General features: G+C 52.4%; 11 protein-coding genes across 11 annotated transcripts; 4 read left to right on the top strand and 7 right to left on the bottom strand.

Moving 5' to 3' along the window:
• Positions 1–38: 38 nt before the first annotated feature.
• Positions 39–566, bottom strand: CC77DRAFT_1013697 (hypothetical protein; the record flags this gene model as incomplete). Its single annotated transcript, XM_018523855.1, has 1 exon — positions 39–566. The coding sequence occupies one exon, from the start codon at positions 564–566 to the stop codon at positions 39–41; it is 528 nt and encodes a 175-aa protein (XP_018380308.1).
• Positions 567–1264: 698 nt separating this feature from the next.
• Positions 1265–4697, bottom strand: CC77DRAFT_501481 (KAR9-domain-containing protein). The gene has a single exon (XM_018531936.1). The coding sequence runs from the start codon at positions 4569–4571 to the stop codon at positions 1482–1484; it is 3090 nt and encodes a 1029-aa protein (XP_018380307.1). The 5' UTR covers positions 4572–4697; the 3' UTR covers positions 1265–1481.
• A 391-nt stretch (positions 4698–5088) lies between these two features.
• Positions 5089–7428, bottom strand: CC77DRAFT_1025500 (hypothetical protein). Its single transcript, XM_018526075.1, has one exon. It carries the CDS (start codon positions 6955–6957, stop codon positions 5464–5466), a length of 1494 nt encoding a protein of 497 aa, XP_018380306.1. The 5' UTR covers positions 6958–7428; the 3' UTR covers positions 5089–5463.
• A 110-nt stretch (positions 7429–7538) lies between these two features.
• On the top strand, positions 7539–7910 carry CC77DRAFT_1035394 (Acylphosphatase; the record flags this gene model as incomplete). The annotated part of the gene is made up of 3 exons (XM_018526931.1): positions 7539–7553; positions 7602–7715; positions 7764–7910. 3 exons carry the CDS (start codon positions 7539–7541, stop codon positions 7908–7910), a joined length of 276 nt encoding a protein of 91 aa, XP_018380305.1.
• A 1295-nt stretch (positions 7911–9205) lies between these two features.
• CC77DRAFT_1013694 (alternative oxidase) lies at positions 9206–10439 on the top strand (the record flags this gene model as incomplete). Its single annotated transcript, XM_018523854.1, has 4 exons — positions 9206–9455; positions 9508–9820; positions 9876–10213; positions 10267–10439. 4 exons carry the CDS (start codon positions 9206–9208, stop codon positions 10437–10439), a joined length of 1074 nt encoding a protein of 357 aa, XP_018380304.1.
• A 2060-nt stretch (positions 10440–12499) lies between these two features.
• CC77DRAFT_947839 (alcohol oxidase p68) lies at positions 12500–14598 on the top strand (the record flags this gene model as incomplete). The annotated part of the gene is made up of 3 exons (XM_018535167.1): positions 12500–12796; positions 12848–14240; positions 14291–14598. 3 exons carry the CDS (start codon positions 12500–12502, stop codon positions 14596–14598), a joined length of 1998 nt encoding a protein of 665 aa, XP_018380303.1.
• Positions 14599–14712: 114 nt separating this feature from the next.
• Positions 14713–16612, top strand: CC77DRAFT_1099663 (Sulfide:quinone oxidoreductase mitochondrial precursor). Its single transcript, XM_018530018.1, has 2 exons — positions 14713–15675; positions 15728–16612. Exons 1-2 carry the CDS (start codon positions 14936–14938, stop codon positions 16332–16334), a joined length of 1347 nt encoding a protein of 448 aa, XP_018380302.1. The 5' UTR covers positions 14713–14935; the 3' UTR covers positions 16335–16612.
• A 1249-nt stretch (positions 16613–17861) lies between these two features.
• Positions 17862–18722, bottom strand: CC77DRAFT_501324 (hypothetical protein). The gene is made up of 2 exons (XM_018531935.1): positions 18568–18722; positions 17862–18513 (listed from the first exon to the last, which is right to left on the bottom strand). The coding sequence occupies exons 1-2, from the start codon at positions 18634–18636 to the stop codon at positions 17908–17910; spliced, it is 675 nt and encodes a 224-aa protein (XP_018380301.1). The 5' UTR covers positions 18637–18722; the 3' UTR covers positions 17862–17907.
• Positions 18723–19544: 822 nt separating this feature from the next.
• On the bottom strand, positions 19545–20648 carry CC77DRAFT_899817 (ariadne RING finger; the record flags this gene model as incomplete). The annotated part of the gene is made up of 2 exons (XM_018533565.1): positions 19545–19890; positions 19939–20648. Coding segments are annotated over 2 exons (1056 nt in total), but the record flags the coding sequence as incomplete, so codon positions are not given.
• A 939-nt stretch (positions 20649–21587) lies between these two features.
• On the bottom strand, positions 21588–23632 carry CC77DRAFT_1044489 (hypothetical protein; the record flags this gene model as incomplete). The annotated part of the gene is made up of 6 exons (XM_018527356.1): positions 21588–22348; positions 22404–22513; positions 22572–22883; positions 22941–23081; positions 23138–23405; positions 23469–23632. 6 exons carry the CDS (start codon positions 23630–23632, stop codon positions 21613–21615), a joined length of 1731 nt encoding a protein of 576 aa, XP_018380299.1. The 3' UTR covers positions 21588–21612.
• Positions 23633–24436: 804 nt separating this feature from the next.
• Positions 24437–27027, bottom strand: CC77DRAFT_1000577 (hypothetical protein; the record flags this gene model as incomplete). Its single annotated transcript, XM_018523125.1, has 4 exons — positions 26815–27027; positions 26160–26741; positions 25814–26111; positions 24437–25757 (listed from the first exon to the last, which is right to left on the bottom strand). The coding sequence occupies exons 1-4, from the start codon at positions 26996–26998 to the stop codon at positions 24437–24439; spliced, it is 2385 nt and encodes a 794-aa protein (XP_018380298.1). The 5' UTR covers positions 26999–27027.

The raw sequence follows: 27027 nt of genomic DNA, 5'->3' as shown, positions 1-27027 counted from the left end.
CATAGCTGATGTATGTCTTCATATCCAAGACCCCCATCTCACACACTATGCCTCCTCCTCCCCTTTCCACCCATTCCAGTCGCGAAAACAGGTGCATACCCTGGCCTCGCCATCTCCAAACCCCCAGCATCAAGCCAAGCTACGATAGCAACATGAACGTCATCCAAGAAACTCCAGTCATCGCTACCCTGAATCTCGCTGTTGGTGTTGTCGTTCTCAAGAGGATTGTCGTTGCTGTAAACTGAGCTAGGACTGGGTGGATGGATGCTCGTATGTGGATCTTCCTTCTCCTCATCGTCGCCCTTCGACGACATGTCGGGAGCAATATCCATCCTATTGGACGCGTCGTCTATTTCTGTATACGTTGGGATTGTCTCAGCAAAAATAGTTTCCAGTATGGAGGATGTACTGTCACTATCCCCCGGCAACGACGAAGATGAAGACGATAGCATTACATCCCCTTCCCCAGTAGGCGCATTATCTTCCTTTTGAGATGGCGATGCGGCATCATCGTGGACTCTCTCAAACTCACAGAACCTACAGTTTGCTGCACAGCTTAGTGGCATGTTTCGTGGAGGGAATAACAAAGGTCGTTGTGGATTGACTGTTCAATGTGCGTCAAGGTGTAATAGGATTGACTTATGTAGATGTGAATATGAACAGTGCTGTTCATGTGGGGGAACAGTCAATACATTGTAGTTCTTATGTGTTGAGCATAGCTTGAGAGAGGTCATGTCTCTGACAAGGTCAGCCGGATGATTCAAGGGCAGTTGTCTTGCGTATGGTCTCGCACTTTGCATTCAACGGGTGAGACACGTGAACAAGACTGTCACTGCAGCAAAAGCTTGGTTTACTATGGTATCAATTCTATCTCTCGTTTAGTTACTATCTAACGCACTCGCTCGAACATAGAACCAGTCTGCTCAACCGTCCATCCTCCACCCTCCAATTCCGCAGTCCACCTATACACACCAATCTAGTCCATATCAACCAAAAATCACGCCTCGATGCATGCTCGCGAGATGTCCCTCATGCTGCAAGCGCTTAGCACACACGCCCAACGCTTACTCGCACTCCATTCGCCGTACGCTCGCTCGGGTATGTGGAACAGGATATATCTCAATAAAACTCCGGGGTATAGGATACTTTCTCCCAACCGCTAAAACGCCAGATAAAAAGCACAAAAAGTGATGAAGGATCCAGAGGTGAGATCAACATTCGATGATACATCGGGGAAAGAAGGGTTTCCTCGAAAACAACAAGGGTTTGGAGTTTGGAGTCTTGGTACTAAAAATCGATATTAAAGAACGGGGTTAGGACCAAGCCAGGATCCAGGAGTGAATTGAAGGTGATTGGGGAAAAGCAGGCACAAGTTTCGCTGACGTTGATGGCGTGAGGTTGCTGTTGTTCGCTGGAAGAGACAAGGTCGTTGTTCAGGCGTGTTCAGGTGTATCGAGAAGAGATGTCCGCTTTGCGAAAGCCTATCTCCACACGGGTCTATCTCCCTGGCTCGATTGACGACCGCTAACACGACTGGAAGTACGGCTTTCAGCCAAGCTATCAAGCCTGCTGCTGGTGCGCTTAGGAGGGGTTGTCTCTATGGCCTTGGAAGCAGATGTAGTACGCGACTTAGGTGTAGGAAGTAGGCTGCTGCGACGGCTCGCTGTGACACTCGGAGGTCGTGATGCGCGACGGGCTGCGGGGCTTTCTTCCTTGGCAGGGCTCCTGCTATCCTCCGCTACTGTTGAGACGCGACGGCTGGATGCTGGCGTGCTTGATTTCACCTGAGGTGAAGAAAGGGGTGTAGAACGTATCGGCAACTTGCCCTTTGCAGGAGTAACAGGGGAGCTAGTTGAGCTCGCTAATGACCGAGTGAGGCGCTGCTGTCCTGGAGTAGTAGATGCAGAGCGACTAGATGTGGGCGGCGCTGTCGTCGACGAGCGGCTCAACGGGCTTCTCAGGGGTATGGATGAACGGCTCGCTGAGCCTTTTCGGGATCCATCCGGCGAGTCTGTGTCTTTCCGGAAAGGTGAGGGTGTAGTCAGAGACGATGGCTTGAAGTTGTGCCCAACGACAGTGTCCCGCATGTGGTAAAAGTCAGAGGTCCAGCGAGGTTTGGCAACAGGTCTTTCAGTCGGGGTCTTTGCACGTGCCTGGCTAGCTGCAGTACCGGACATGGCGCGAGAGGGTGTAAAGTCCAAGCGTGCCGAGGATGTAGATTTGCGGGAAGCGACACTTTCGCCGCCTAGGGGTATGCTCGAGTATCGCCGGTTAGAAGGTGCTGACAATTTCGAGCTCGCGACACTTGACTGACGAGGTTTCTTGTTGGCGGGAGTAACAGCAGGCCCATGCCCACTACTCTTACGGCTCATGACGACACTCGAAGCGGGAGAAGTACCTGGAGTGTCGAGATTTGAGTGTGGAAGTGAGGCTTCTGTCAGTACTGTGGACACTGAGTCACGGAGTTTGCGTGATCTGGTAAAGTCGTCCAAGATGGCGTCCATGTTTCCAGTCACTTCCTCCAAGTCCTCCACCTTTGCGCGGACATCCTGTTGTATACGCAGGATCTCACCGTTGACAGTGGACCTATGCTTCATCTCAATGTCAATCAGCTCAAGTACACGCCTCATTGACGGAGGATAGTGGTCCCTCTTGTCTTTGTAGGTGGCAATACGCGTAGGCAGTTTCTCCTCGTCGCTGTCGTCGATGGCTTGCTGCAGTCTCTGGATGCTCTTCATGCACGACTCGTACATGGCGACAGCTTTGCTACCCGCTTGACGGAAGCTGTGCACCCATTTGTCCTCACCCAGCTCCTCTCGCAGCGCGTTTGCTTCGGCTTCGAGCTTCTCCTCTGATGCCTCCAGCTGTTCCTTTCTTCGTACGAGTTCGTCACACGCAGACGGGAAGATTGTGCTCGCGCGCATCTGGAAGGCGTTCAGTCGCATAGGAAGGAAATCAAGCGAAGCACGGAGCGGCTGCAGCTTTGCGAAAAGGGCTAGTAGGCGTGAATTCTCCTGTTCGATTTGCGGAATGGGTGAAGTGGGCGAGACGATGGAGAGGGCAGGCGGCATACTAAGCCGCTTGCTGTTCAGTATAGCCTGCTTCCGGGGGATCTCTTTAACAACGGTCTCGAGCTCGGAAATGTCGAACTTCTCTGGGGCTTCAGCGACCGAGTCGGAGATGACGCGATGTCTGCGCTCCTCCATCTCAAACACTAGACGACTGAGGTTCTCGACCTCAACGCCAATTTCGCCCAGTACGTTGTTCCACAGCTCTTCCCACTCCATGGCCACTTCGACCTGGTTCTTGATGCCCTTGAGCGTCTGCTTGATCTCACCCCAGTTCATCACGATGTCTTCCATTTGGCTCACAAGCGTGGTCTGGTCTTTGGTGGGTAGGAGCGCAATGTCGGGACGCGACTGCAGATCTTCGATGGCGCTGATGTAGACGTTGACGAGCCCCTCGAACTTGCCAATCGCGGCATCCACCTCCTCCAGTCCTTCCCTTCCCGCAGCTGCGGCCCATTCTACGTCGTCCTCTGCGTCAAGGCCGCTAAGGACATCTTTCGTCTTGGAGACCCACAGTCGGATGTCGTTGGCCGCCTTGTGCAGTGCGCGTCCGGCCTGGACGGACGTGGGCAGGGCGGTGATTTCGGACGCGATGGTCGTGGGCGGAAGCTTCATGGAGGTCAACTGCTGGATCTGATTGGTGAAGCTGACTTTGGAGAGGGTGTAGATGGAGCCAGCGCGCGGGTAGTGGCGCTTCTGGAAGTAGGACTCGATGTCGATGCCATTGTTGTCGTCTAGGACGGAGGGCTCCTCTTCGGCGACTGGGGCGGGTGGTGAGGGAAGGGGTGGCGTGTCTTTGGGTGGGGGCGCGGGTGCGGCGGGCTCTGTTTCGACAGGCGCGATGGGCTCTGGTTCTATCTGGGGAGGTGCGGCTGGTGGTGTGGGCTCGGGCTCAGCAGCGGTGATGGTACCGCTGAGGGCCTTTTCTGGCTTGGTGACATCGGGCAGGCGGTACTTCTGCATGTCAAGCTCGATCTCGGCCTCGGACTCGGACGGGAGGACTTTGTCGCTGGTGGAGACGACGCTGCTGTGGTCGCTGTCGAAGTCGGGCTCCATGACCAGCGTCGGGACGCTCTCGCCCGTTGACTGGGGCACGAGCGGCGTTTGTGCTGCAGCACCCACCAGTGGTGGACCCTGACCAGCTTGCTTTCCACTCCAGGCGGTGCCGCGGCGCTCAATCTCGAGGCTGCGGGCTTTGCGGAACTCGTCCAGGCGGCGCAGGCGGTCTTCTTCGATGCGGCCGACGTCAACAGCACTCTTGTTGTTGTTGTCGTTGATCTGGTTGAGAAATTTCATGCGTGCCAGGAGGCCTGGAGATACATTTCTCGCGAGCTTGGTGGTACTTTCAATGTGGGCAGGAATGTGCCGAAGCGGTTTGGGCGAGGAGGGTGATGACGAGGTGGTCGTCGGTGGTGGGTTCGGCGGTGTCTTCGCTGGCAAGTCAACGGCAGTCGCGGCGGGGCTGCTGTCGAGAACTGAAGGCGGCGTGGCCGTGTCGCTCATTGAGCATGTCTGTGTGGACCTCGAGGAAACCTCCAGGTCGCGTAGAGACAAAAGAGGAGGCTGCGCAAGACTGGATACGCTGCATGCACGGATACCAGATCAATCGGGAGATGAATCGACGTTCTTTGGGATGGCGCCGAAATCGCGTTAGCCTAGTTCGTTCACGCGTTGCTTCTGTTTACCACAATAACGGTGTGGCGCAACAACAAAGAGTCGGTCTCTAGAGCATGTGCAGTGGGATGTGTCCTGTAGATGGTCTTGGAGGAGACGTTCCCACACCTCTCAAGACACCCGTTCACAAAACGTCCCGCTTGTGTCTCACCGGGTACCGCTGTACCCAATTTCCGCCAGCTCCCCCCTGCTATCAGTGCTTCCATTCCCACTCTCATCTCCATTCATTGGCACTCAAGCTGCGACGCCACCGTCTGTGCCATCCTTTCTAGAAGCGCTCGGTCGATCTTATCATTTGTGTTATACATGTTCACTATCAATGCTATGCACGACATGCGGGACCTGCCCTTCTGGTCGCTCTCGTCTCCTCATGTTCCAAGGGCAGGGACATTGACGGGGCCATGGGTGTCTGGTGACTCTTGTTATAATATATATGTAGACATTATTTACATTCGACTTGTCTGTATCTAACACTATAGGACTGCAAGTCGTTCATGCAAAAGGGGTATCTATCTCAAGTCGCCACCTGTCGGCGCACTCTGAGCGGAATGGTAAAAGAGCCCTGTTTCCAACCAGGGAATACTCTTCAAGAAATTCTGTGGTGTGGAGTTGAGATTCGGGGGGCATAAGCTTCGTGCAAATTAGATAAAGGTGATGTGTCAAAACATGGACATGAAATGAAATAGATCGAGATCCATAGTTGTTTGCCGCAATGGCCACTTCACAGCGCCTCGTAGTTCGGGTCGATCTGTAGTGTAGGGGTTCTCGTTTGGTTCTTCTGCTTTTGCCATTCGGACGTGATTTCCTCACGAACGCCCTGGCTCCATTGCAGAATGGCAGCGTCGAACTTCTTCCACGCTTCTGCGTCTTCGCCGTGGACCACGCCCATGACATCAACGTCGAGCTTGATGTCCCAGCGCAGTTCCGCGGCTTTGACCCAGTAGCGCAGGTTGTCGGCGCAGCGGTATGGCTTGGCCGTATCGGTGTGGTACGTCTTGATCTCTTCAAAGTGTCGTTTTGACCTTCGGACGAGAGTGTTGTGGAGATGGACTAGTCGCAGGCCGTTTTGTAGTTCAGCAAGGAAGGGCGTTGGGAGCTTAGCGTCGGCAGCGCTGGTCCACTCGGGAAGCGCGTCGAGACTGGTGTCGAACGACTTGAGGAAGAGGAGTTCCCTCTCGCGTTCTTTGCCCGTCCAGTCACCCTCGCGCCACGACCAGTTCTCTCTCTCTTCTTGTTCCACGCGCTCCTTCTCCTCTTCGGTATCAAGCAGTGTGCTAATGTCGACCACCCATTGCCTTAGTTGGGTGACTTCGTAGGGCTGCACACCGTTTCCAAAGTTGCGAATAGCGAGGCGCTTCAGAACCTCGAGAGTATCGTATAGTTCCTTTCGAATTGTCCGTTCTGGTTTGATGGCATACAGTCGTTGTGGTTCTTCGTGTGCGGTGTAGTAGTTCTTCGCGGCGCGGATCGCTAGGGTGGTGACATCCAACAGATTGATGCCTTGAACCTCGTGCCAGCCCGAAGCTTCTTCCCCGCCATTTTTCGCCGTCTTTCCGTCTGGCTGGACATCAGAAAAGCCCTTCTCCAGCTCGTCGAGATGCTTCGTAGACTCAGCAAGCGACTCGCGAAGTTCGCGGCGAAGGACGGTCATGTCAGGTGGCGGTGGGACGTAGACGGGGTTGTTCTTGTAGGTGCTGACGGTGGGTGGGAGCATCATGGGCTCGGGGTCTTCCCATGCCATCGAGGCCGTCTCGTCGAGCGGCGACTCAACAAAGCCCTCTCCAAAATTATGTTCAGACATGCCGTCCGGGGATGCAAGGGACAGCGACGAGAAGTCGGCATCGAGGCCAGGCGAGAGTGGTTCGTTGCCGCTCGCTGTCCGCGAGCCAGGCTTGCGGCCTTTGGCGACGCGTCCAGTGGCCGTGTCGAGCAGGCCGGTCCTCGCAAAGTAGTACTGCAGATGTGCGATGGTGCCCAGGTTCATGACGCTCTCTCTGTTCTTGGCCGACGTGGAGAACTCTGTGCCCTCCGGCCGCATGTATCCACGTCGAGTGCCGCCAGCGGACAGACGCGAGCTCACTGAGCGCGCCGACGAGACGGACGAGGCTGTTGAGACGGAACGGTCCAGGGGCGGAATTGCGCCGATGGCCAGAGATGGGGTCGCCCATGGGTCGGGCGAGGTTGAGCGTGCGGGTGGGGAGTTGGGCGTGTCCATGGTGGTTGACAGGGGTGGTAGGTGCAAAGCCGTCGCAGTCGTTAGACTCCTTATCAGCAGTGAGATTCGGTGTTTTCGAATCCTAGGCATTTACGGAGCGGTGGTGGGTTATCAAGCACTTGTCTTGTTTGTGGAGCCACCTGGGCAATGTGCGGTTGTTGCTATGTGAGTCGGAGTTTCGAAAGGGGCGTTTGATTACAGACGCGAGATTGTATCCGAAACGCGTGACTAGCGCCCTGAGCTCCCTCACCGACGCAATTTCCGTATAGCCGTGAACGCATAGTCGTTGCGACCATCGTCCAAAGTGCTTATGTGTCCAAAAGGAAATTCTCCTTTGCGGCTCTCGATGCCTCCCGGCCAACTAAGCGCTTGCTTCTGGCCCCGCACCCCAGGTGAAAGCCTCGCCAGGGTGCCTTCCCGACGTAGCGTGTACTTTTCGCAACTGCGATGACGTCGCACGCCTGCAGGAGCATGAACTCATTATATGACGCCCAGGCATCTGCATGAACTTGGTCTAACCAGACACAACCTCACGTAACACTCTCATCTGTATGAGGCGCTTCTTTACAACCACTGCCAGAATGTCCACCAAGCGAGTGCGTTGTCCGCCCAACCTGCTAGTGGCAAAACTGATCTAGGCACAGATTCAGTACAAGGTCGAAGGCCAGGTGCAGGGCGTCAACTTCCGCTCCTTCACGCAAAAGCAAGCCAAGAGCATCGGTGTCACTGGCTTCGTCACCAATGCATCGGATGGAAGTGTGCGTACTCGCATCGTACTTGACCCGATGGCTGCTCACACAGAACAGGTCCAGGGCGAGGCTCAGGGCAGTGACGACAAAATCAACGAGTTCATCCAGCATCTGAACAAAGGACCATCGGCAGCATCAGTCTCAAAAGTTGACCATTCGGAGATCTCCAGTAGGGATGGCGAGAGCAGCTTCAACGTTCAATAGTCTGTACACCTCCCCCCAAAAGGGTTGGAGTGGGCGTAAGCGTGGCGACATCCATATGAGCGTAAATATTGTCGCTTCATCTCTCTACACGTAACCGTAGCCCAGAAAGACACTATGATGAGGCACGACATGTAATGGGATACATGATACACACGCACTAGGCAGTATTAAATACAAACTTGGTCTTGAACTCCCAGGCTATTCAAACATCGAGCCCAAGCTCTAGCAAAGCAACACACGCCGTACACTGACGAAGGTACTTGCTCAAAACGCCTCCTGACGACTTGTCGTGAAGACCCTTGGACGTCCCTTGCCGATGGAACGGCAGACCGTGCGGGCTCTCTTGATCTGTCATTGGTGTGATGCTAGCAATTTTTCATCCTAGGTGAAGCAAGAACCCGTCACTAGTCTGACGATGAAGCCTAGACGCCTTCGGGGTTTGGTGAAAGTCGTGATCGAAGACTGGAAACACAATGTCTCTTCTTGCATGGTACTATTCCACTCTCATTGGAAGCGCAGCCACAAAGCAGTGCCTTCTCCTGGGCTGACCGTGGATCCGAATACGAAAATCAGCCTGAAGGTACATACGAAAGAATTCCATCATGTTGCAGGCTTTCCGATGTTGCGCTATCAGCCCTACAGTATCAGAGTGGGTCTGACGGCGAACAACGAAACGACGAGACCCCGAGTTCTGTAAGACTCCGACGAGCATCTCCCGGAACCAGCGGCCACATGTCCCAACCACATAACATTGCCTTTTCATACCACTACCAACAAAACATACAGAGTCTCCGCATGATGTGTCTAATGAATGCGCACTTCTTTTTTCTGTGTCGCGAAAGCCTTCTTTGAGCTTCTGACAGGGGTAGGTTGAATGTCTTGGCAGAGCTATTCCGATTCCTCCCGTCAGCTGAATCACCACCTCGCTCAGCCGTCGCAAACTCGTCTTCGCACGCGACCGTAGACGCCCGCTCTCGACAACTTGCTGACACGCTCGGCCTCTCATAGGAAGCCTAATTGCTCGCCGAGCCTGCCGGACGACGGGTATGGCGCCGTGTAGCGGCGGCATCTCTGTACATTCCTATTCTACCCTGTGATGACTGAGCGCGCCGGACAGGCACGAGTACCGCGTGGATGTCTTTTTTTAGTTGTCAGCGTCATGTCTTGTTTGATATAAAGGACGAAGTGTGCCTCAGTCTTGCCTCATGCTAACCATCAGCACTTACCATTATAGTTGACAACACCCTTTACACCAAACACCACTCTAAGATAAACACGCGCCTTTATAATCGCAGATGATCTCCACCAGAGCAGCAACACGGGGATCAACAACCTCAAAGCGGGCTACAGCTCAGCTCATCAAATCCTTCAAGAGCTACAATGCCGGCTATCGACCCACCTTCGTTGCGGTACAGCACTTCCAATCGCAAGTTGGCCAGAGGCACTTTACTTCATCACCCAACGGTGGAGCAAAGATCAAAGAATTCTTCGAGAAGCACCCGACAGAGAAGGTTCGCAAGACGCATGCAGCATGGCCTCACCCAGGTACGTACCCGCCGAAAATGTAGTACCTATATGTCTAGCTAACACCAGTCAGTATACACCGAAGAGCAGATGAATCAAGTCACAATTGCCCACCGCGAAGCAAAGACCATGTCTGACAAGGTCGCCCTCATCGCCGTCAAGATCCTACGTTGGGGTCTCGATAAAGCAACTGGATACAAGCATCAGAAGGCTGTGGACGTGGATGCTAAAGATCCACTGGCCAAGCGAAAGGCTTTTGCCATGAACGAAGAGAAATATCTGATCCGGAACGTCTTTTTGGAGAGTGTTGCTGGCGTGCCCGGCATGGTAGCTGGCATGCTTCGACATTTGCACTCAATGAGACGAATGAAGCGCGACAATGGATGGTATGTATTCTCGCTTATTAGTACAATAATATGCCACTGACACACTGTTTGCCAGGATCGAGTCCCTACTCGAAGAGAGCTACAATGAACGAATGCATCTTCTCGTCTTCCTGAAGATGCAACGGCCAGGACGCTTCATGCGCCTGATGGTATTGGGTGCCCAGGGAGTTTGGTGCAATGCCTTATTCTTCGCCTACCTCTTGAGCCCTCGTACCGTCCACCGATTTGTAGGATATCTCGAAGAGGAAGCCGTCATTACATACACCCGCCAGATCGAGGATCTTGACGCAGGCCGCCTGCCAAAGTGGGAGAAGATGGAGGCACCCGAGATCGCGGTAGACTACTGGCAGATGCCTGAAGGCCACCGCACAATGCGAGATCTGCTCCTCTATAGTGCGTATATCCCTGATCCCTTCATGCAGCACCTCCCACTAACACAATCCTAGTTCGCGCAGACGAGTCCAAGCATCGAGAAGTTAATCACACATTCGGTAACCTCGATCAAAAGGAAGACCCTAACCCATATGTGAGCGAGTACCGAAACCCAGAGGAGCCTCATCCGACAAAGGACCTTGCGCATATGAAGCCTACTGGCTGGGAGAGACACGAGATCATCTGAGTGTTTCCGCTTTGATCCGCTTGTCAGCGACATGTTCGGCATGCACGGCGTCTTCGGTCTCCATTCTCCCCTCTTCTAAAATTGTATCTTCGGCGTTACGGGGCATATTGGACTTTGGAAAAGCGATACCCAGACCACGATGGGTATCATGAGTAGACGCATCATGTATCCCTAGACTTTCGGACCTTCTACAGATCAGTTTCAATTTCAGCTTCAAGCGGTGTAGAGTTCATCGGATCCGCATTTCGATATACAATAGTCCAGGACAATAACCGGTGGTGTTGCCAGGTACAGCAGTAACTTGATATTTCTGAGAACCCCAGTCGACGATATCCGATGCAAAGTCAACTGACGGATCGAGAGAGGGCCGGAGATTGGGTAACTTCGAAGAAGGACCGCGCGGATCCGCCAGGGCGAAGCTGACGCTGACTGGCGGGCTTTTCCCCCGAAGCCAAGCACGACAAGAGTGCAACGTGGGCATGAGCCTCTCCTTTGGCATGCAAAACGTCGCTTTAGGAAAGCGGAAACTACCCGGTCAATGTCTTCCATGGGAACCTCCACACAAGCTCCAGCTCATGCATTCATGACGAGTCAGTCACACGGTGGCGCGTCGCGCGCAGCCTCGTACAGCCTCAAAAGGAACCTGCGCAGTAGTCTGCTGATCTGGACGAGTCCTAAGACCGCCAAATGTCTGAGCTTTCCTAATGAAGCTACTGCTGAGTATGATTCAGTAGTACACGTTCATCTCGCTGTTCATTTTCCGATCTGGAGTGCGATCGCTGAGCTTTACAGTTTACTGAATTTAGTGATCCTCGGGAATAAGGTAACATCGTGGTGGTATTGAGGGTCCCTTTTAGTTTGCGGCTCGCAGCCACCTCACTGTCGATATAGTCTATTTCAACTAACAGGAAGTGTTTAGCAGGGAGCCATTCCAATCCCGCGCTTGACCGTTGTAACGACTGGTCTACCGTTCTTCCGTGGTTCGAGGCGGAGCTAACCCCGCACTTGCTGCCACTAGCCTCAATGCCAAGTTCTGACCTCCTCTCAATGTGAGGCACAGCGACTACTGCACCCCACATCCGCATTCTTCCACGAGAGACGTGCTATAGGCAGGACGTCAGCGCCGCACAACCCCCGCAGAGAAACGCAACTAGTACAGCTTGCCGCAGCTACATGGGCTGCCACAGCTATCATCCTTGAAGGTACTTTGAGCTCTGGCAAGCACGGCATAGAGTGCTTGGATCTGTCTCGCAACTGAGCAGTATGCGTCAAGGCATAGCGTTCAATGATTTCTCTATACATCTCTTCGACACTGGCTTCCATTCCGATTGCTTCTCATTCGCTGACAACTCACGTCAAACGCCTCGTTCTTTTCTGTCAATGCGTGATACGCTGGAGCTCAACGCCTGAGGACGCTATACCGGTCTCTGAGCTTCGGGTCCGCAATGCTCACCCCCGTGAGTGGGCCTGCATACGCAACCGAGCATGTTTCCTTACTGGACGTGAGGTTTCTCCGCACCCAACTAGCAAACATGCGACAACCGCAGCGTCTACCCCAGTCCGGCCTTTATCCAGTCCCGTCGGGACGGTAGGTACCCTTGCGCGAGTACGTAGACCAATCACCACGTGCGAACCTACCCTGTGGAAGTCCGGCAGAGACGCAACCTACCTTGCGGATCCGCAAGTCTAACATGATGCTCTGCGTCGAATGGCTCTGACGGCGACCCTTGCGGTCTTATGATGTAGGGTCTTAGCCAGCACCTAAGCCTTTTTAGCTCGAAAGGCTGGCCAAATGGTACATGTCCCCTCCTCTATGCATGCATTGTGCTGCTACCGGAATTGACGGCTGATGGAAAGCGCATAGTGCCACAGCCTGGATGGCGGTCCCCTCCTTGAAGCCGAAGATCCTGGAGATGCGGGGTCTGAACAGTTTAAATAGATGTCGTGTCTCCAACTGAGAAGAGCATCATGCCCAGTTGACTTGCTCTCCTGCGGTCAACGAATCAACAACAACACAGCACCGTTCCAATCATATCTTTATCTCACAACAACAATTCAAGATGACGATCCCAGATGAGGTCGACATCATCGTGTGTGGAGGTGGTTCGTGTGGTTGTGTTGTGGCTGGACGTCTCGCCAATCTCGACCACAACCTCCAGGTCCTCTTGATTGAGGCCGGAGAGAACAACCTCAACAACCCATGGGTTTTCCGTCCCGGTATCTACCCGAGGAACATGAAGTTGGACAGCAAGACTGCCACCTTCTACTACTCTCGTCCCTCGGAGTGGCTCGATGGTCGCCGAGCTGTTGTGCCTGTTGCGCACATCCTCGGAGGTGGATCTTCCATCAACTTCATGGTAATTTGCTCTAGCTAGAGTTACAGATGAATAATACTGACTGTGCTTTAGATGTACACCCGTGCGTCAGCTTCCGACTACGACGACTTCCAAGCCAAGGGATGGACCACTAAGGAGCTCATTCCCTTGATGAAGAAGCACGAGACCTACCAGCGCGCCTGCAACAACCGCGACATTCACGGATTCGAGGGACCCATCAAGGTTTCCTTCGGTAACTACACCTACCCGATCAAGGAGGACTTCCTCCGTGCCACCGAATCTCAGGGCATCCCGACCACCGACGATCTCCAGGACTTGACCACTGGTCACGGTGCCGAGCACTGGCTCAAGTGGATCAACCGCGATACTGGACGTCGATCTGACTCGGCTCACGGCTACATTCACAGCACCCGCGCCGTTCACCAGAACTTGCACCTACTCACCAGCAACAAAGTTGAGAAGGTCATTCTGGAGGGTGACCGCGCTGTTGGCGTCAAGGTTGTCCCAACTAAGCCTCTCCACCCTGAGCAACAAATGTCCAGGACTATCAAGGCCCGCAAGCAGATCATCGTTTCTGGTGGTACTCTCAGCTCTCCTCTCATCCTTCAGCGCTCTGGTATCGGTGACCCAGAGAAGCTCCGCAAGGCCGGCGTCAAGCCTCTTGTCGATCTTCCTGGTGTTGGTCTCAATTTCCAGGATCATTACTTGACGTTTGCCACCTACCGCGCGAAGCCTCACGTTGAGTCGTTCGACGACTTCGTTCGTGGTGACCCCAAGGTTCAGGAGCAGGTCTTCAACCAATGGAACATCAACGGCACTGGTCCACTCGCCACCAACGGTATCGAGGCTGGTGTCAAGATCCGACCCACTGAGGAAGAACTCAACATGATGGACAGCTGGCCTTGCAAGGAGTTCCGCTCCGGCTGGGACTCCTACTTCAAGAACAAGCCCGACAAGCCAGTTATGCACTACTCAGTCATTGCTGGTTGGTTTGGTGACCACATGGTTATGCCACCAGGCAAGTTCTTTACCATGTTCCACTTCCTCGAGTACCCATTCTCGCGTGGTTCCACGCACATTGTCTCGCCCAACCCATACGAGGCGCCCGACTTTGACGCCGGTTTCATGAACGACAAGCGCGACATGGCTCCTATGGTCTGGGGTTACATCAAGTCTCGTGAGACTGCCCGCCGCATGGACGCTTACGCCGGTGAAGTGCAGGCTATGCACCCCTTCTACGCCTACGACAGTCCCGCACGTGCCAACGACCTCGATCTTACCACCACTAACCAGTACGCCCTTCCCGGTAACATCACAGCTGGCATTCAGCACGGATCCTGGACTTCTCCTGTCAAGAAGGGCCGCGCTCCCGAGCCCAACTTCTTGAGCTCGAACTGCCAGGAGGTTATGGATGATCTCCCTTACTCGAACGAGGATATCAAGCACATCGAGGACTGGACCAAGCGTATGTTTTACCTTTCGATGATTTTTCATTCACTTACTAACGTACCATAGGCCACGTTGAAACTACCTGGCACTCTCTCGGTACTTGTTCCATGGCTCCCAAGAACGGCAACTCCATCGTCAAGCATGGTGTCCTCGACGAGCGCCTTAACGTCCACGGCGTCAAGGGTCTCAAGGTTGCCGATCTGTCCATCTGCCCCGACAACGTCGGTTGCAACACATACTCGACTGCACTTCTCATTGGAGAGAAGTGTGCAGTGCTTACGGGTGAGGACTTGGGCTACAGCGGCAGCGCGTTGGACATGAAGGTCCCCAACTACCACGCTCCAAGGGAGATTGCTGGTTTGTCGCGCTTGTAAAATTCTGATGGGCTAGGATGTCTGTTATATAGTTTCATGATTCAAATGATTTAATGCAAAGCTGTGTACATAAGATGTTGCTGCCCGTTCCATCCGAGATGTTGTGCTGTGGCTGCTGACTTACTCTTTGGACGATGTCGTGATCGCGCTAGTAACATCTTCACCTCGCTCATTGGCCGTTCATCAGTCACTAGTCTGCGACCCACATGGCATAAAATGTTTAGTCGGGGGTATCGGAGACACCACACGCTTCACTGTGTCGGCCCTCTGTCTGTCTCTACATCCACTTTTCCTTTACTTTCTTAGCCATCGCGGACTGTCGCCGAAAGTTGATACCATGTCCGCACTAGCTCGAAACCGCGGACCACAGATGGCGGCCACATATTCCAAGATCACGCGACCAGCATTCCAACATTCTGTTCGCAGTCTTGCTACAGTATCACCAGTGCAAACTGCAACACGCAACCACAAAATCGTCGTTATTGGTGGCGGCTCGGCAGGCATATCTCTCTCACATCAACTGCTCCGAAAAGGAAACTTCTCACAAGACGACATTGCTATTGTCGATCCTGCGCAATGGCACCATTACCAGCCTGGATGGACGCTCGTCGGAGGTGGTTTGAAGAAGAAGGAAGACCTACGCCGTCCGTTGAAGGATCTCATAGACCCTAAATTCAAGTTTTACAATACCTCTGTGGGAAGCTTCGCACCCGAGGAAAACTACATTACCACCGGTACCGGAGAGAAGATTGCATACGAACAGTTGGTCGTTGTGCCTGGTATTACGCTCGACTATGGTAGTGTGAAGGGCTTGAAAGAGGCGTTGAACGAGAAGGATGCCATGGTGAGCACTATCTACGACTACGAGTATTGCGACAAGGCGTATGAGAATGTAAAGAAATTCAAGAAGGGTGATGCAGTCTTTACTCAACCAGCTGGTGTGGTAAAGTGTGCTGGAGCGCCGCAGAAGATCATGTGGCTTGCGTTGGACTACTGGAAGAATGCTGGACTCTACCCGTCGGATATCAACATTAGCTTTGCTACCGGTCTACCTTCCATGTTCGGTGTGCCAAAATAGTAGGTTTCCTACCCACATGTAATGTGGAAGATACATACTAATCCCCTCCAGCGCAGCAGCTTTGGAAAAACTCCGCGTAGAGCGCGGCGTGGACGGCCTCTTCCAACACGACCTAGCCTCCATCTCCGGAAACACAGCAACATTCAACGTTGCAAACTCTGAACCCATCAAGAAGCACTTCGACTTCCTCCACGTCGCACCCAAGAATGTGCCTTGGTCTTTTGTCAAATCCAGCCCCTTGGCCAACGAGGCAGGCTACGTCTCCGTTTCTGACTCTACCACTCAACATACCAAGTACCCCAACGTCTGGTCCATCGGCGACGCATCCTCTTTGCCTACTTCCAAGACCGTTGCTGCTATCACCGCCGAAGCGCCGGTCTTGGTGTCTAACTTGCTTTCTGCGATGGCCGACAAGCCGCTGGAAGCCAGCTATGATGGTTACACATCTTGCCCGTTGCTTACTGGGCAGAAGGAAGTTATGCTTGCTGAGTTCAAGTATGGTGGTGTGCCCAAGGAGACCTTCAACAGTTTACTAGGTATTGACCAGGGCGTTCCGAGGAAGGCTTTCTATTGGTTAAAGAAGGACTTTTTCCCGTGGGTGTATGGAAAGTATCACGTCAAGGGTGAGTGGGCAGGACCAAAGGGACTGGCTAGATGAGAGATTACTTGATGGGGAGGATGATTGGAGATCCGTGCTTGTGTCCTGTTCAGGCGCCGCGGGTGTTGTTGAGTTATCCTGACTTTTGGGATTGAGACACTTTGTCTTGAGATGACACATTTAGCGCTTTTGTTCTTCCAGCTATGTTCAAGACCCAGCTGTTTCCGTAGCATAAAAGTCGAAGAAGACATCTCTTTGTCATCTCCATAAATTTCCACGCATATAGTAGCGACATCACGACGAGATGATCATACAACAATGATCCCAGCAACTGAGGCATATTAGTTACTCAGGAGATGCCCACACTACATACTCCCATGGAACAAGAAATGGCGCGCATACCGTATCTCACACTACATTCACCTCCACATCCTGGTCCACATTGGGCGGCCAGCACGTCCAAGGGTCTCGATGATGGAGCTCGACCTGTATGTGAAAGCCTTCTTCATCCTTGTGCAAACAGCACAGCCTCTTCACCAAATCATCATTTTGAGCTTGTTTCAAGATCTTACCAATTGGTCGCCCGACTTTGCATCGTTTCTTGTTGGGGTCGGCGGTGGGTGCCACGGAAAAATCAGCCATACTGTCTAGTTGGTCTACATACCCCAGAAGCCACATTAGTCCTTCATCGTTGAGTAGCTGAAGGAACCCGTCGTAAGAGAGAGGGTCTGGTTTTGTGGTAGGTGGAAACTTTCCTAGAGCCTGCTGAGCTGCTGTTACCAATTGAACGCCCTGCTCTCCCGGCCAGATATCGGTCTGGCGGCAGGTCAAGTTGGCGTAGTTGAACTTCTGGAGAGCAGCTATTAGACCCACCGTGGCCTCTGAGATCATTTGATAAGGCTCTGATATTTCCTGTTGAGCCGACTTGGCATTTTGATGCTCCTCAACGGGTGTACCACCAAGCTCATATGGGTCCTGCGGATTCAAGGCAATGAAGGTATGCGATGATCGATGGCCTTTACCTTTGCGAATTCTATTCAACCAGTTGGATCCGGACGAGCTCTCCTGTATACTTGGAGCGTTTTCGGGGACGCTGGGTTCGTAGAACTCGTGATGGATTGAATGTGGCATGGCGTAGACGACGACCTATTTTTATAACTCTGTGACTGTCGGTATCTGGCCGACATAGTAAAGGAAAGAGAGGAGCTTTATGTATCCAGGTAATTAAGTTTCATTGGAACGGCTGATGACAGTCATCGTTGGCATTTGTACATGTACCATACTAACAACGATGCTTGACTGTCTCAACATGAGCCATGACGGTTGTTGACGTAGCTTCCAACGTGTCGGATATCTTGGTCAGGAACGATGATCGTACTATGTAAGAGTAGAGAAACGATATTTCATGCGATACAGATTCATCGCGTGTATTTCGAGGTGCTCTGGTGGTCAGCAACAAGCGAGAAGCGCAAGATCTGCCACGTAAACACTGAGTCGTTCATAACAATAGCAACCCTACCGCCACGTCCCGAGCAGCTGTAGGCCGACTCAGATATCGCGACGTCATGAGGATGACCCGAACCGGTTGTCAAGCATAAGATAAAGGCAGTATCTCGGATAAAACTTGATAGGGTCAGAGACTCATCACAAGTGTGACCACGATGCCGTTGACACCAGGCTGACCACTCGCACCGTCATCCAGAACTTGTGGACATATCTGAAAACCAACTTTCTCGTAAAAAGCTCTTGCACTCGTATTCGACTGCACCATGTCAAGATGTACTCCCACAGCACCTGAGCTCTTCGCAGTGTCCAAAAAGCTGGTTATGAGAGCTGATCCCCATCCTTTTCTCTGATACTCTGGCAAAATATCGATATGTAAATGCGCTGGGTATCGTTCCAACATCTGTGGCCATGGTTGCAGCATGCTGCAGTCCGCCTCATACACGGCCTTTCGGAAATGCTTGACATCCTGTCTCTCCATCTGTGGATCTCCAGTCTGAATGTTTGGGTGTGGTACGAGTTTTGGGTCTATAGTCGGAGTGAACACGTCGCGCCAGCGCTGCGCGAAAGACGTTGTATCCACTGCGCCGATACAGTAACCCACCACGCGTCCGTCACCGTCGTCTAGTACGTGACATGTTTCTGGGGTCACATCCGCGTAGACTTTGTACCAGAGGTGTGAGCCTACAGTTCGCGCTGGTTCCCAGTCAAGGCCAGGGTCGATGGTTGTCAGGAACTATAGTTTCTGTCAGGATGATCGTCGTCTAGGAGATGACAACATAACACATACTACGTGAAGACCATTCTGGTAATCAGTTGATGGGTCGTATACTCGAACGAAGGGTGTTTTAGTCGGCATTGTCTACTAGAACGCGTAGGGAATATGGGACAGGTGGGCACTTGAAAATGCTGACGCGCAAGCTCGATGATGGCGCTTATACTCTTTCTGATTATAGACCAGTGAACTGCTAGGGGAATGTATGAAGTGATATAGATCAAGCAACGTAATTACGAGGTATTGTTCAGGTCCAGTCAAGCAGCATTTATTGTGCAAAAGAAGGCACACGGTGGTGATGAGGGGTTCAGCTTGCGCCCGCCTGGTGATTGGCCGCACAGCGCCGCGTCGCATAAATGACATGCTGGAATACGAGAGTCCAAGAGGCTCTCTAACATCGTCCCGCTTCGTATGCGAATCAATCGTCGCGTCAGGAAAAAGGTAAGACGCGTGAACACGATGACCCACATGATGACAGACCCTTACGCTAAGCCACTTTTGGAACACCAGCTCAGTCAGTGATGTCACTTCCAGCACCGTGTCCTTCACGCGCACCTAAATGAATCAACAACGTCCGTACCAGCTACATTGTCACCAGTCAGCAGAGCACTAACTTAACCATAGTCATACAACCAGCGATTTTGATTTATGGGCGGTATTTGAAGCTTAAGCAGCTGGAACGCGCCGCATCGCGCCTGAGTCTGGCTTACAGTCTGCGCAACTCATATCTTCTACACTGCCATTATTAGGGTCATCACCATACATACTGAAGGAGCGTATCACCCGGTTACGATTGCTTGTTTACTCATAGCAGATACGAGATCGCGAACAACGTGCAATATGGAACTCGACGAACAAAATATTGGATTTCCGTCATAACCTATGGAGCGAGGCTTCATATGGAAGTCAACATCGAAGGAGCGGAAATGTCAGCGTAGAGAGCGAAGTGACATCTGACAGAAACGGCCTCCGACGAGTCAAACCCATTATCAGATGCGGTTGCGACGACAATCTTCGCAGACATCGACATAGCAATAGCGACATCGCAGGATGTACTTATGATGGCGCGCGTCACACATCTCGCATCGGAAGCCTCTTCTGGGCGCTCCATAAAAGACGCGCTCAAAGCGCCGAGAATGCTCGCATTCATGCCTGTCTTGTAACTCGGCGAAGACTCTGTCAACACGCTGGCGCCTTTCTTGGGGAAGTAAGTTCGGGGCGTCTCGGTCCACGATCTCTTCGGCGCGCTCTTCAATGCGATGAAGATCTGCGGTGGCGCAAGTACACTCCTTCCAACGAACACCACAGATATAACAGAACTCAGCGCCACATCGACATCTGCGACGGATTAATATTATTCACACCTGCGAAGCGACGTGGACTTACGTAATGTGATTGCAGCCGCTACGCAAGTCTACTTCTCGATGGCAGGCATTGCAGGTTTGCCAGCCCATCTCGCGAGCCAATTCTCGCGTCTGTCGTAGCAAGGGATCATCTGGGCAGTCAGACCCTGCATGGAACTCGTGGTTGCAGATTGCACAAGTTTCTGCACTGCATTTCGGACACACTGCTCGATTCGTACCAGGTTCGATACGATCCGGGACGATAAAGGTGGCACAGTCGGGGTTGCTGCAGTACGTCTTCTTTTGGGTGGCATATTCCATAATCGCCAGTTCGAAGGTGGCCAGTTCGTTTGGCTCCATGTGCCTTGCAATCAGATCAAGCGGAATCTTTTGCTTGCAACATCTGGGGGGGTAAAGGCTCTCATCTTTTGTCGACCGCATGAACAGACCCTTCATGCAATCAATACAGTAGCGGTCGCCACATTTTGCTGTTACCATAGAGGCACGAGGGAATCGGTCGTAACAAGTACAACATTTGAACTCTGTAGAGAGTTTCTTGATGGTATCGGCCTGGCGCTCCACGTAGGACATAGCCGGTCCAGCTTCGGTCTCGTCATCTGAGAATTCGACGACCGAAGCAGCAGCGATATTACCAGACACTGTGGACATCCAGTCGTGGACTTCACCTTGAAGATGGTCGTGCACGGACGAGGGCGGGGCCTCAATCTCAGGGTCGTTGTTGCTCAGCTCCAAAGCGAAACGACGGTCCTCGTGAGCCTGAACGTCTTGGGAAGTGAGATCCTCAATCACGACGCTATCGGAGTGCACAGCCGCACCAATGCTCTGGGCAAGCTTCTGGTCCGCAAGAAAGTCCTCATAAGCTTGCAATTCAATCTGAAATTTGCTGTAGGCAACGTCCATGTCTGGTGGCTGATCAATAGGATGCTTTCCTTTCTTAGCCTCCGAGTAAACACCAAGCTCCTCTAACTGCAGCGCAAGAGCAGCTAACTCGTCGTCTATGCCGCCTGCATAAGACGTCTGAGGGACGATAACGGACATGGTTACTAGTATTAAGGTGTGGAAGTCTGAAAGAATTTCCGTGTAGTGTAACACAAGAGAATGAGGGCGAGTGGAGGTCAAGTGAGGTCAAGGGAAACGGGGTTTTCACGTTTAAAGGATCCTGCGCAAATGCGGGGTTGTTGCTACAACGTATGGTAGGCTACCAAACTGCTGAAAGACCCTATCGTGAAGCAGAAAGATCCGATTAGCTATGGGACGATGAAGCTTTGGTTGAGGGACTGATCAAGACCGAGTTTTTCAATTTGTGGTTAGATCGTAGATATGTTATCAATACCCCAATGACGGAAACACACGCACACATCACATCACAATACATGACTACACATCCACTACCTTAAAGAGAGAAATTGAACATCTCTTTAGAGCAAAGTACTTATACTTACTACAATAAAGCGTGTTAAGACCTTTCTGGACATAGATAGAGAATCTAGAAGTCTACAATACTATTAATCTTTCTATAATTTCTTCTTAGAAGCTAAAGTAGGCGGTAAACTAGGGCATGTTATCCCTATACCCGTTCGAGTTTCTTATTGTATACGGTAAATCTGTTATTAACATACTTTGAATTACGTACTAGACAGGAACAGCTACTTACTAAGACTACGCACCCTTACCCTACCCAAGCTTACACTCGCTATCATCCCATGGTACTAACAAGCCCAAAGTCCCCTTCAACAAACGATCCATGAGGACCAAGCGAGTACACCTGCGGCATATCCGCCCTAGCAACCTCCTCAAAAGTCCTCCCATCAAGTCCCACAAGAATACTATGTGTCCCCTCCTTGTTAATCGTAATCGTAATCACAATCCCATCATCCTCCTCCGTCGCCCCAGGGCGCTGAATAAAAATAGGCTCTGTAGGACAACTCTCGCCATGCTGCGGAATCCAAGACTTGAACGTGCCCGTCTGCCAATCCGACTTGAAGAGGTGTCCGTAGAAAGAAGCGTGGGTGATTCCGTTGGATACGCCGTTTCCGAGACGGCCAATGGGGACTTGGGTGCCTGGTGCGGACACGCCGTTGCCGGAGACACCGTAGACGTAGCGGTAGTTTGGATCCATGGACGCGGGTTTCGAGATACGGGGTAGCTCGGCCATCATGTCTGGGATGGCGGCTTTGACTGTGCCGCGGGCGATGACGGCGGGGTCTTTGGTGTCTACGGCAGCGAGTTCGTAGCGGACGAGGCGGCCGACTTGGTATGGTTTTAGCGGGTTGATGACGTTGGAGATGGCGTATTCGTTGTAGGGGTAGTGGTCGGCTTTGTAGCTAGCTATGTCGACGTGGACGTTGGTGTGGCCGGTTTTGGGGTCGACGTAGTCGTATGCGTTTGCTGTATGGAAGAAGTAGAAGTTGGGGATTTCGTAGGATGCGACGCTGGTGGGGTTGAGTTGGGGGGTTCGAAGTCGTAAGTTGAGACTGAGGTACTTACAGTTTGCCATCTGCCTTGTTTAACACGTAGAAGTAAACAGGAGAGTCATGCTCGCACTTCATCGCTTCGATGATAGTTTTTGTTGGATCGCTGGTATCCATGGTGACGGGCTGTTTGCATATGAGCAAGAGAACTTCATTATCCTAGATTTTGCGAATCAACACTTACGTTTCTGACGAACACGACGTACTTGTCGGTCATGGCGAGAGCATGCGTGTAGCATGGTCTGCAGGGGAGAGCGGATTTCCACAAGAGACGTGCCGGGTTCGATGCAACGTCGAGCGCGAAAACATACATGATGCCAGCTGCGTCGATCAGGTAGTTATAGGTTTGACCTCGCCTGCGGTCATGAACAGGGTGAGCGCAGCAACCAGCTCCAGCGAGCTCGGGATCAATGGTCGCATGGGTAAGCAACCGCTTTGGTTCGAGAGTCTTCGCGTCACAGATTTGCATAGCATTCCAGTCAGTGTGGACTAGAATCTGTATTTAAACATGAGCTCGGTCGGGTTCATTCAAGGTCTGACAAGTGTTGCTTACCTCCTGAGTGGCAGGGTCTTCCGCCTGGATACCTCTTGAATTGGGATTCTTGTCCTTTGGAAGGTGCATACCACGGCGTGGCTGCACATGAATGTTGAAGTCATCCGGCGCCGAGAAATCGTTAGGAAGATATACGGTTTGCTGTGCTGCAATTAGGCTACAATCGTTTCACTCACGATTGCTAAGATCCGACTTACACGAGCACCGAGCAGTTTCGAACACGGATCTTGAGCTTCGAAGAGAGGAGTGTTGGGATTAGGGCCCATCCAGGAGTTCGTAACATAGCCATCTTTCATCGCCCGTCGCACGATTCCGTTATGCGTGTAGCGGCTCATGTAGTAGACACGGCCGTCAACCATCCGGAACTTGTGCAGCAAGCCCAGGCCATCGAAGAGATGCTGAATAACTACTCTGGGCGTCGAGTCGTCCTCTGAAGTTGGGACTGTGAAGCGTCCAACGCCCACCCTATGTTTTTTTTTTCAATATCGACGTTTCGCTGCGATCATAGAATACAATCCAGTGACTTACCTCAAGAAAGAACCATGAAGCCACTTAGGCCATGTACCGCCGAGCTTACATTCAACCTCCGTTGTGGTTTCCGGTACGTCCTGGAAGTAGGTCGGAGCGTACTTGAGTTCCTCCTCGGTGATGATATCCCACCGGTAGCCTTCTGGCTTTTGATCGAATGGCATTTCGAGATGGAGGTACGAGAACCCAAGAAGTTGTATTTGAGAAGCCTATGACAAGGTCTTTGGTATATGTATGATGCTGATCGGCAAGAACGTTGTTCATAAAGGTTTAAATTGACATACAATGCCTTATATACACTCACTTCCCTCCATCGCGGAACAGACTGGAACGGCGTCAGTAAGCATCCAATCTATGAGGGCCGATTGTGCCTCACCAACAAGCAGACAAGACTGCTGAGCTCGGCCATGAAACACGGAAAGTTCTATGTTGTCCCTGTTTTTGCGTATACAATGCACCCGATCTGGTTAAGTGGGGAGCTGCACGCATAGGGGTTCAGGTAAGCTACATGGTGCCCAGACTTTCTAGCACGACCTCGGAACCATCGCCTACAAAAGACACCGGAACATGTAACTGCCGTTTCCTGTCTATCAAACGGGTACGGAAGTGTAGTGCATTCGTCGTGTTGGAGCTTTGTAATTCTCAGATTCCGGTTGGGTGATACTGGCGGATCTACACACAGAAGCCACATCCGATCCGACTTCAAGTCCGTCCCGTTTGCCGCCAAGGCCCTATAAGCCTAGGCTGGGGTTATATCGCGGGGATGTTGAGTGGGAATGGCCATCACGGTCGGAGATTTTGTGGATATTGCCTCTGCATGAACCTAATACACTCAGCCTCTATGGCCTCGGCACAACATGCTGACATGTAAGCTCGGCCATATGCCAGCAATCCTAACTTGGACAACACACACAATTTAGCAGTGGGGTGGTTTCTTGCCTGAATTGAGAGACCTACGACCCAATAGCTTACATCTTCAATCCCCTCAACTCCGGACTAACAGCCTCCCTGCTCTTCAAACTCTCGCCCGCAGCCCTCTGCGCAAATCCCACAACATCCTGTACCGTCTCTCCTCGACTCAGGCCATATGCCAAGGCACCGCAAAACGTATCACCAATGCCATTTACACTGACTACCTCATGTGGTTCGAGTACTTTCTCCACGGGAAACAATCTCACGTAGAGACCACCAACGGTAGCTGCACCATCAGAAGACATGTTCCTCGCCAACACATACTGCCGCTCATGATCCTCCCTCAGCTCTTTTGCATCAGAGGCTAGGAGTTTCGTCATGAGTACACCCTGAGGACCAAGCTTGGTTAAGATTGTGGGAAAGAAGGGGAGGAGCTTGATGGCTTGTTGAGGGATGCCTTGGTCTACTATGTCACCACCCACTGTGACGGCTAATGGGACTCTCAAACCACCGTTGGGGATACCCAATGCATCGATGACGCTGAACCATTCGGGCGACTCGAACAGGGAGGCCTGGCTGGCGAAATCATGGAGTGCAGTGAGTTCGTAAGTGTTGGGTGTTATGACGTCTGCTAGAGGCTTGGGGTAAACTGATGGATGAGTGGTAGATGGGAAGATACGTAGTGCCTTGGCTGTAGAGACTGGCTCGAAGATGGTGGTAGTATCTGAGTGACGAGCGGCTTGGAGCCAAGTGTGCAGGGCGGAGGAAGACCAGTTCGCATCTGCAACGAAGGCTTTGGGTCGAGCTGAAGCGTTGTTGAAGATACTGGTGGCTAGTTGTTGGATAGTTTCATTAGGGATCATCTCTAGGATCGACATATCTGCCATGGCGAGTGCAAGATCTTTGTTCGTGTTGTTGATGGCGACATATTGCGCTGTTCTAGACGGCGCAGGGAGTGTTTCGATACCGGAAACTGACATGCCTTCTTGCTGCAGTTGGTTGATCGCCGCGCGACCACTCAAGTCGTCACCAACAGCACTATGCAGATGAACGAAAGAGCCGAGCAAATGCGAGGCTTTAGCAATGTTATGTGCGACACCTCCAAGTGTCTGAGTTATGACTGCTGGATTCGAGGTGTGAGGAAGTGGATCTGTCTGGCCCGCAGAAGCCTTGAACGGAGCATAATCACAAGAAAAGTCAACTGCAAGAGCGCCTGCGACAACCACATCGGGGTCTTTTCGAGGCTCAGTACTATATGAGAATGACGTGGTGGGAGTTGAAGCAGGCTCAGAGGGCGACGAGGTTGCATTGCGCAGCTCCTCGTGTGGAGTAGACGAGAGATTGGATGGAACGGGAGTAAAGTAAGAGGAATTCCGTCTAGTATACTTACATCAGCGCCAGTCTACGATGGAGCAACAAGAGTGCTGGCTCACCCTTGGGCTTGTTCCTGTTTCGCTTCGAGGATGGCAAGTTCTCGTGCTACGATAGTGGCCCTCTTCACGTTGGATTCTATCAGGGCTCTGTTGGCGGGTATGCTCTTGCCCTTGCTGAGTTCTTTGATCTTGGCAAGGACAAAAGGCGTGTTGTCCTTGCCAGAGATGTTGGACGCCTCGGCCTGTTTTAGAGCCTCGGCAATGATGACATCCATCTCATCCTTGGGTATAGCGAAATCGGTAGGGACAGGGTTGGCGAAGAGGAGACCAGACGAGATTTGGAGTGCGTGTTGGGCGTCTGTATGGCATCAGAAGCAGATATCATGGAACATGGTCACAGACTTACATATAACGGCAGCCGCTTCAATCTCATCGGCAATGGTGGTGGGACTCTTGACTCCACTGTCTCTGGACCAGAAAGCGGGGAAGTCTACGTTTCCTTGCCGTCCATCGGCGAAGGTGCCTACGCCGACGCCTTCTGTCTCAAGGTACTCGATTGTTCGCGGTATGTCGAGGAAGCTCTTGCAGCCACTGGAGATGACGGTGACTGGGGTCCTCCCAAGCTCGGTCAAATCGGCAGAGATGTCCATGCTTGACTCTGCACCACGGTGGACTCCACCGAGGCCGCCTGTTCCAAAGATCTTGATGCCAGCGAGATGGGCCAGCAGCATAGTGCCGGAGATGGTGGTGCCTCCGTTGAAGGACCTGTCCGTCAGTCGCATGCCACATACATAGCCGAGGTCGCGTCGCGAGAGCTTCATTGTGTTTGCCTTGCCAGCAGAAGAGGCGAGTCTGATCAGCTCCTCTGGGTCCATGCCTACACGTGCTACGCCGTCGAGGATGCCAATGGTGGCTGGGATGCCGCCATTCGTTCGGACTACGCTTTCGAGGAGGGATGCAAGGGCTACGTTTTCAGGATAGGGGAAGCCTGCATGGGTCAGCTGTCTGTGTTTGTATACATATACATATATATATGTATATGTGTGTGTGTGAATACCTACCATGCGTGTAGATTGTCGTCTCGAGCGCGACGACGGGCTTCTTCGAGTTGAGAGCTTCGCGCACCTCGTCCGAGACACGGAAGAAGCCATTGTTGGTCAAGTGGCGCCTTCCGGCTGCGGTGGCTATTCTACAGCGGCTTGAGAGTATCCGCGGCCGGCCAATTGATGGTGCGAGCAGTCTCATGGTGGCGTGTAAGGTGTCAGTAGTAGTAC

This window comes from Alternaria alternata (assembly GCF_001642055.1).
Source record: "Alternaria alternata strain SRC1lrK2f unplaced genomic scaffold CC77scaffold_29, whole genome shotgun sequence".
Taxonomy (NCBI): domain Eukaryota; kingdom Fungi; phylum Ascomycota; class Dothideomycetes; order Pleosporales; family Pleosporaceae; genus Alternaria; species Alternaria alternata.
This window is presented reverse-complemented; position numbering and strand designations above follow the sequence as displayed.